The sequence below is a fragment of the Phymastichus coffea genome, unplaced genomic scaffold, assembly GCF_024137745.1.
Source record: "Phymastichus coffea isolate CEN01 unplaced genomic scaffold, Cenicafe_Pcof_1.1 PCOF00008, whole genome shotgun sequence".
Taxonomy (NCBI): domain Eukaryota; kingdom Metazoa; phylum Arthropoda; class Insecta; order Hymenoptera; family Eulophidae; genus Phymastichus; species Phymastichus coffea.
Window position 1 is genome coordinate 7,055,897 of NW_026706819.1, and position 8,868 is coordinate 7,064,764.

The window sequence follows — 8,868 nt, forward strand, 5'->3', positions numbered from 1 at the left end:
CAGCTGCTGCTAGTGACAATTAGAGTTTTTCCCGAGTTTTCTTGGAGTGCTAAGACGAGTCAACTGATAAGGATCGACAGGAGCTGTGCCTGAGCCAGACCAGAGCGAGTGCGTGAGTCAGGTGTTTCGCCATCGAGGGCGAAACCGAAAACGCGAGATATCTCGTGACAAAGACAGACTTTCCCGCACCTAGAGTGCGAACTTTTTCTCTCGTTCTCCGTGCGACTGCTAATAAGGTAAGCTGGCCGGCTTAGTTTCGCGATTGCTATGATTGCTATTCACTAATCTTTCGTACTCCATATGTTTGGAATGATCTGGAATGAGCCGATGTATTTTTTCTGCGAATCAGCGGCGTGAGCAGCGCAAGCGTCGAGTGCGAGAGAGCGCGCTGAGCGCCTCAGTATGGAGAGACACGCGATATGAGTAACAGACCTCGGGAGGTTGTTCCAAGTTTACGGAGCTAATTAAATCTGTATTTGATCGCACAGAGAGTCTCTTCATTTACCCTACTATTCCCCGTTCCTTATACTTTTAAAATCTGGCGACCGTGACAGGACGCGGGAGGGAGTAATTATTGAAAAGCTTCCGCGGCGTTCGAGATAACCTCAAAGATGGACGTCGCGAAAAAGCAAAGAACGGTGCAACGCACTTTATTCACAAAGTGCCTCAACGTTTTTGTCGCGAAATGCAACAACGCTACTGTTACAGCCGATGACAGGCATGTCGCTCTACAGATGCTCGAGACCAGAGTACAAGAGCTTGAAAACGCAAATGCAAAATACATTGAATTGTTATCGAACGAAGCGGTTGATGACGACGTTCTCGTGAAGGAGATAGAGTCTCACGATGAATACCAAAAGAAGTTTTTGGAAGCGAGAGTGAAATATCTGAGTGGTGTTAGTGCAACACGTACGGGAAATAGCGAATTTGGTGCTAATCAACAAGTACATCGCAGTGACAAGCCGTACAAGTGTCCTACACTCGAGGTGCCGAAATACCCCGGAGGAGTCCATAAGTGGCTACAGTTTTGGTCACATTTTCGCAAATACCACGAGGATCCCGTGCTTTCCAAGGAAGACAAGCTGGAATATCTGAAAGGCATGATGGCAGTCGATTCCAAGGCATTTGTGATCGTACACGGTTTTCCGACCACGGCAGAGAATTACGATTCAGCTTTCGAGAGTCTAAAAGATCGTTATGGACGAGACGACTTACTAATTGAGTATTACACCAGGGAATTGTTAACCTTGGCCATACAAAATGCCACTAAGAAAAAAGAAGAGCAATCGGATATTGCATCGATTTACGACCGACTTTCAGCTCACATTCGCGCTCTGGACACGCTGGGTGTCAAAACGGACAATTGTGCGACGATGCTCTACCCGCTTGTGGAGTCGTCTCTCCCGGAAGAAATTCTGCGAACGTGGCAACGCTCGCCTTTGAGTTCGTCAACAAACAACGGAAACCAAGGACAAGAGGGAGCTCCGGTTTCAGACCGTTTGACGAAGTTATTAGAATTTCTGAAGACCGAGGTGACGAACGAGGAGAGAATCAACATGGCGGTCACTCATTTCGCTGTAGCGTCGGATAAGAAGAAGGAGAAGCCGAAAGAAGGTAAACAAAAGGAAAACAAGGGGACTTCGTCGAAGGAGCCAGCAACTGCGAGCGCGCTCTTGTCGAGCGAACACAAAGGTACGAAATGTGTATTCTGCGGCGAAAGTCACGGTAGCGCGAATTGCGAGGAAGCGAAAAAGATGTCGTTTGAAGATCGGAAAAAGATAATGAAAGATAAAAATTGTTGTTTTAAATGTCTTATACCGAATCACCGATCGAAAAATTGCAAGGTTAAAATAATTTGCGGTTGGTGCGGAAATCGTTATCACATTCTTGTTTGTCGGGAGTTGAATAAAGATAAAGAACCGAGTGATCCGAGCGAGCGAAAGAACGATGCTACCGTGAAAAGCTCGCGACCGGAGCAAACTCTCGCCAGCTTTTGCAGTGCGCCTGACGTCTATTTACAAACATTGCGCGTCGTGATATATTCTGATACGAGAGAGAAGGTTGCACGCGTAGTTGTCGACCAAGGCTCACAGAGGTCGTACATTCGCTCTGACGCGGCAAAGTTTTTGGGATATCAACCCGTTGGAAAGCGCGAAGTGACGCATGCTTTGTTCGGAAGGGTGAAATCCGATACACAAGTGCATAACCTTTATTCGGTTCGTATGAGAAGCCTGGACGATACATACGCGTGCAATTTTCAAGTAATGGACGAGAAAACTATCTGCGCGGATATACCACGTATCAAGCGAGTTGATTGGCTTGATGATTTGAAAAAACACAATATTTCTCTCTCTGACTTGGAAGCTGACACCACTTATAGCGATAATTCGATCGATGTTTTAATAGGTGCTGATATTGCAGGAAAACTTTTTACCGGCAAAAAATATGATTTGGAAAATGGTATAACTGCTTTCGAGTCACGCTTAGGTTGGATGATTATGGGCAGAGCGCCAAGTAGTAAGAGAGAAGATTGTACTTTGAACGTTGTATCCATGTTTGTCAACGAAGCGAAAGTATCAAACTTGTGGGAGTTAGACCTTCTTGGGATAAGAGATCCAATAGAAAAAGGCAACGAACTTGCGAGAGAACAAACTATCAGAGAAAATTTTATGAATACTGTTTCTTACAAAGACGAGCGTTATAGTGTTGATTTGCCGTGGGATGATGACCATCCTCCAGTCTCGAGTAATTTTGAGTTATGTAAGAGTAGGCTAGAAAGCACGGTAAAGAAACTCTAAAAGATCAATTTATATGATGAATACAATAATGTTTTGATGGAATGGCTCGATGAAGGTATCATTGAAGTTGTACCCGAAAAGGAGCTTGATTTTTTCTCTCACTGTTTGCCTCATCGTCCGGTAGTAAAAACAGACAGCACTACTGCAGTTCGCCCCGTGTTTGACGCGTCCTCTAGTGAAAAGGGTTACCCTCCTCTCAATAAATGCTTAGAAAAGGGACCGAATCTGATTGAGTTGATTCCGGCGACACTACTCAGGTTTCGCGAAAATGAGATTGGAGTAATCGCGGATATTCGCAAGGCTTTCTTACAAATAGAAATCAGTCCGAAAGATCGAGACTACCTACGTTTTCTGTGGTTCTTAGATGGAAAACTGACAGTTTTACGCCACAGGCGCGTAGTTTTCGGTCTGACCTGTAGTCCATTTTTGTTAGGAGCAGTCTTGGAGTATCACCTTTTGCATACGATTCCAAAGTGTTTTCTCGATTTATGGTCGAGTAAAAATATTGAAAAATTGACGCGATCGTTTTCCGTCGATAACTGTATCACGAGCGTTCAAACAGCCGAAGAATTAATCTCTTTCATCACGGAAGCTAAAGAAATGATGAGAAAAGGCAGTTTCGAATTGAGAGGGTGGGAGTATACGGGCGACGGCCAAGAGAAAGAAATGACTCCAGTACTCGGTATTTCGTTTAATAAATTACGCGATACTTTGTCAATCAATCCCATTTTACTTGGTGAATATAACAAGGAGATAACAAAAAGAAAAATTCTTTCAGCAACGCATAAAGTCTTTGATCCAATCGGATTTACCGCTCCCGTAACCTTAATACCGAAGTTAATTTTGAGAAAATTGTGTGAGTTGAATGTCGATTGGGATGTTCAAGTTGATAACAACTCAGAAAAAGAGTTTTTATTGTGGTATGAGCAATTAACGCATTTGAGCGAGATAGAAATCCCAAGGAAACTCGGATCAGGCACGTTATCCCTGCACACTTTTGCAGACGCAAGTCAGACGGCGTACGCCACAGTTATATTTTTGCGCGTCGAGAACGAGACTCACGTAGAGCTTAGGCTACTTGCCGCGAAAGCGCGAGTCGCTCCGAAGAAAACAACGATACCGCGATTGGAGCTCTTGGCCGCATCGATTGCTAGCCGTCAGACCGCCGAGATAGTGAACGCTTTGCACTATGGGAACGTACCGATCTTCTGCTGGTCAGACTCGACGACTGTCTTAGCGTGGCTACAGAGAGATAGCCAATGGGGCACATTCGTTTGGAATCGCGTTCAGGAAATACGGCAACTATCAGCGTCTTGGCAGTGGCAGTATGTGCCCGGTACGGAAAATCCAGCTGACCTTCCGTCGCGCGGATGTCAGGCTACACAGCTGCTCGAATCGCGTTGGTGGGAGGGGCCGCCTTGGTTACGCGAGTCCTCTAAAACTTGGCCTAATACAATAGACACGACAAACGAAGAGGAGGTAAACAGTGAAATGAAGAAATCAGCTCAAATATCGATGTTATGTGGAGAAGTTGATTTCAGTATCATAAACAAATTTTCGTCGTACGTGAAGTTAATAAAATTTTATACGATAATGCTTAGATTCAAGAATTTTCTCATAAGTAAAAAAGCGGTACAAGACAAATATATATCGCCCAGAGAAATACGTAGTGTAGAATGTAAATTATTAACTTGCATACAAAAAACAATGTTTTTACCCAAAAAAGATCCGAAGCTAAAAGTTTTGCAAACTTTTGTACACACTGATGGTTTATTACGATTGAAGACAAAAATTAGCGCACGAAATGATAAATTTCCCTTTTTATATCCAGTTCTATTACACAATAATCACAAAATTGTAGAGCTAATTATATTAGAAAAACATGAAAAAATGAACCACGCAGGTGTACAGACTGTGATGTGTCGATTAAGAGAGAGATTTTGGATTCTAGCCATGCGAAAGACAGTGAGAAAGGTAATTGCGACTTGCATTATTTGTAAACGTTTTTCGGTAAAGCCAATGCAAGCAGATCCACCTCCTTTGCCACTCAATCGCGTAAGAGATTGTGCTGTTTTTGAAGTAATCGGAGTCGATTTAGCAGGACCTGTATTCCTTCGTGGGCAGCAAAAGGGCTGGATCTGTCTCTTCACATGTGCCGTATACCGTGTGGTACATCTAGAATTAGTTACGTCTCTATCGACAATGACGTTTTTGATGGCGTTGCGTCGCTTCATCGATCGTCGTGGACGTCCGGTCGATATTTATTGTGATAACGGAACGAACTTTGTTGGAGCGGATTCTGCGTTATCAAATCTTAATTGGAAAGTCATAGAGACGTATAGCTCAGCACAGAGAATAACGTGGCACTTTAATCCACCCTCGGCACCGTGGTGGGGAGGCTGGTGGGAAAAATTAGTTGGAATGGTTAAAGTCATCTTGCGCAAAGTGCTTGGAAAGAGTTGTCTCACATATGAAGAAATGTGTACAGTTCTCTGCGACTGCGAAAATACAATAAATTCGCGACCCTTGACCTATGTTTCCGAAGACGCGAACGATTTGATACCATTAACTCCATCAATGTTTCTGCGCGAAAACAAAGGCTTCGAAAATCCTGACTTAGATATTATCAATAAAGTGAATTTGACTGCTAGCTATAGAAAAAAGCAAGAAATAATAGAACACTTGCGCCAACGTTTTCGCACGGAATATTTGAGTCAGTTGATACTAAAAGGTAATAGTGTAAAAGAGTCTCGCTCAATAAAAGTCGGCGAGGTTGTTCTGATCGGCGATGACAACAAAAAACGTATTGATTGGCCTTTAGCAAAAATTGAGAAATTGATTCAAGGTCGCGACGGCGTAGCTAGAGTAGCAGTATTGAAAACCAAAGACGGAATTTTAAAGCGTCCATTGCAGCGTATATACCCTTTGAAAATTGGTTGCGAGGATAGAAAAAAAATAGAGTTAATGCGTGGTAAAGAGCAATCGATGAACGACAAAACAGCTGCGGAGGAAAATAAGTTTGAACCTAGTCCAAATGTAGTAAAAACCAGGAGTGGACGTGTGGTTAAGAAACCTAATTATTATCAGTAAGTTTTATTCAATATAACACGTATTTATGTATTATCTAGCGTTTATCTTGTAAGGCTCATTTGTATGCGTTCATCCGTTATAAACGATTTTTGGTGTCATTGAGTCAAGGACTCAAGGTGGGAGGATGTTTGGAATGATCTGGAATGAGCCGATGTATTTTTTCTGCGAATCAGCGGCATGAGCGGCGCAAGCGTCGAGTGCGAGAGAGCGCGCTGAGTGCCTCAGTATGGAGAGACACGCGATATGAGTAACAGACCTCGGGAGGTTGTTCCAAGTTTACGGAGCTAATTAAATCTGTATTTGATCGCACAGAGAGTCTCTTCATTTACCCTACTATTCCCCGTTCCTTATACTTTTAAAACCATAAGAAGCGTGCATGTATTAACTCGGCGAACAAAGAGCGGCGACCGATCTGACACTGCATGTTATTGTCGCGCGCGCGCTTTGTAAACATAAACACGCGGGCGGAATACATTGAAGAAATAAGAGGTAATAAACGATCTCGAATGTGATATTGATTGTAACTTTGATGTTATTATTTCGTGCTAGTAGAAAGTTGGTTGACTGACACCCGTTCCCTCCTGCTCTCCGATTATCGAATTTAAACGTGTAGATAATCCCGCGCGCTCTTCGACGTGATCGCGCGCATAAATAATACGACGGTCACATGGCGCCCAACGTAAAAGAACCTACAGCGTTTATGATTGTTCAAAACGCCAGTTTTAAACATTGACCTTGCGCTCAGTCAACCAGCGACTTAGGTGGCAATCAAAGTGTTGCGCACACTTTGAGTTAAAAGCCACATAGTAAACATCGCCTCTCTGTTAGTTAGCTTGCGAAGGCCCGCCGCGACGATAATTTGTAAACAGTCGTTGTAAACGCGTGCGAGTGCGACCGAACGACTCTTTAGCCTAAGCGTAAACACCAATAGGTTTTGAAAGTTGCCGCAAATCAATAATATTGTACCCGTTGGCCCGGGGAAAACTAACACCGGCAACATTCAAACAAAAGAAACTCAAATTAATAGTTTTATTTGATATAGTGTTGTCTTAATGTAAATGTATTTTTTTTTAAATATTGCTAGCTACGGTTATTGGTGACTACGCATATAAACGCTCGTTATAGGATTTTAGATACTAACCAACACAGCCGCGCTAACAAACAGTTAGTGCGCCTGATAGGCAGGATCATTATATTGCGCAATAGGGAGCAAAGAGTCTTTCGGTAAACACAACTCAATCCGTTGTTGAGACTATTATCGGCCAGTAAAGTCTAAATTTTTGCGTGTTTGCTTGTAAATATTAAATATAGCATTCGCACTCGCATCATCTGTAAAACAAGCGTGTAAATCTGTACAAAAACTAGTCGTGACATAACTAACAGATGGACATAACTAACAATGCACTGCTCTCAAAAAGAGGTCGAAGACTGGGCGTTGACGCTCCAAGACGAGGAAATAAACGAATACCTCGAACACTTGGAGCTCGAGACAAGCGAGAATAAGCTCTCGAGAGCTGGACGACTGCAAATTTGGTTGTTAGAGTTTATTAATTATTATTTATTATTTATTATTGTTAAAGTCGACAACCAACACAGCAGTCCAGCAAGAAGAGCAGCCCTACGCTCGGAGCTCATAGTATCCATATGCGTGGAACACACAGCATCCGAACAAGAAGGTGAACACCCGCTAGCTCAGTTAATGCAAAGTGCAGAGGTGATATCGCAGATTCAGGAAACAGTGATAAACATCACAAACGTACTGGACGACAGCGAGAGTACTAGCAGTAATAAGTATAATACTATAACGGCTAATGATGGTAGCCAGTTTCAACACCCGCCGGCATTTGCGGTAATGATCCAAGACCTCATTTTCCGGTCCAGAGAAAATGAGAAGAAGTTCGAGCTGCTAGACTCGTTAAGAGTAAACGTGTCGAGTCTAACGAAAGTATTAGACCAGATATACAACAACTGCAGCAATGTTAAGAGCCAACTGGACGACCTATCTGCCAGAAAGAGCGCATTGGAAAATGCCGAAAACAGGAATGTACAGCAAGATAATGCGAATAATTCTAGCGAAACGCGACAACAAGAAAACACGCGTAGGAGCGTAGCATTCCAAAATATCTTCACCTACCATCACGACACTAGGTTACCTCACAGTACTCCAGCTGGACCCGGACAGAGGCTCACGGGGACCACCGGCAGAATCCTCCGCCGGACGCTCCCTTTCGGAGAGGGTGGACAGCATCAACTCAGTGGAGTTAATGCTGAAGTGAATAACCACCCACCGAGCACGTGGTCATCTCAGCAGACAACAAACCCTTGGTCGACTACAAGGGATGTTGGTCGCATTGTCCGAGAATGGAAACTGAAGTTTTCAGGAGAGGGCAATGCGAGTATTGATACCTTCCTGTCTAAGCTGCACAACTTAAGGAACGGCGCGGGACTCACGGAAGACGAGATGCTTCTAACGGTATCGGAGCTACTCGTCGGTCCCGCCCTCATCTGGTACGAGGCGATGAAGGAGGAATGGCTCTCCTACGCCGAATTCGAGATGGACGCAAGGGAATGGTTTGGGACCAGTGTGCAGCAGCAACAGCGTCTGATGAGGAAAATTCAGAGCCGATATCAGGGCCCCGACGAACCCGTAAATGTTTACATCACCAACATGATGGGCCTGATGAAGCGGCTGAACCCTCAAATGACGCCTGATTGCCAACTGGATCTGCTGCACGCCAACCTTCTCCCGGACATTCAGGGCCAGGTGCGGAGATCTGAAGTGAACTCCATACGAACCCTGAATGAGCTGGCCACGGCGGCACAGAACAGCTTGCACCAGAAAAAGTCAGAACGGGTGGTACCTGACCCACAATCAACTCTGTACCCGGAGTTAGCGTACCACCCTCGCACCGATGGAAGCAAGGGCCGCAAGGGCAAAGTGGCATCGATGTCCAGTGATAAGCCGGAGGACAGCGACAGG

General features: G+C 44.3%; 2 protein-coding genes across 2 annotated transcripts; both read left to right on the forward strand.

Annotated features, from left to right (window-relative positions):
- The first annotated feature begins 611 nt into the window (after window positions 1–611).
- LOC131670472 (uncharacterized) lies at window positions 612–2,798 on the forward strand. Its single transcript, XM_058946094.1, has one exon. The coding sequence runs from the start codon at window positions 612–614 to the stop codon at window positions 2,796–2,798; it is 2,187 nt and encodes a 728-aa protein (XP_058802077.1).
- A 36-nt stretch (window positions 2,799–2,834) lies between these two features.
- LOC131670478 (uncharacterized) lies at window positions 2,835–5,888 on the forward strand. The gene has a single exon (XM_058946107.1). The coding sequence runs from the start codon at window positions 2,835–2,837 to the stop codon at window positions 5,886–5,888; it is 3,054 nt and encodes a 1,017-aa protein (XP_058802090.1).
- The last annotated feature ends 2,980 nt before the right edge of the window (window positions 5,889–8,868 follow it).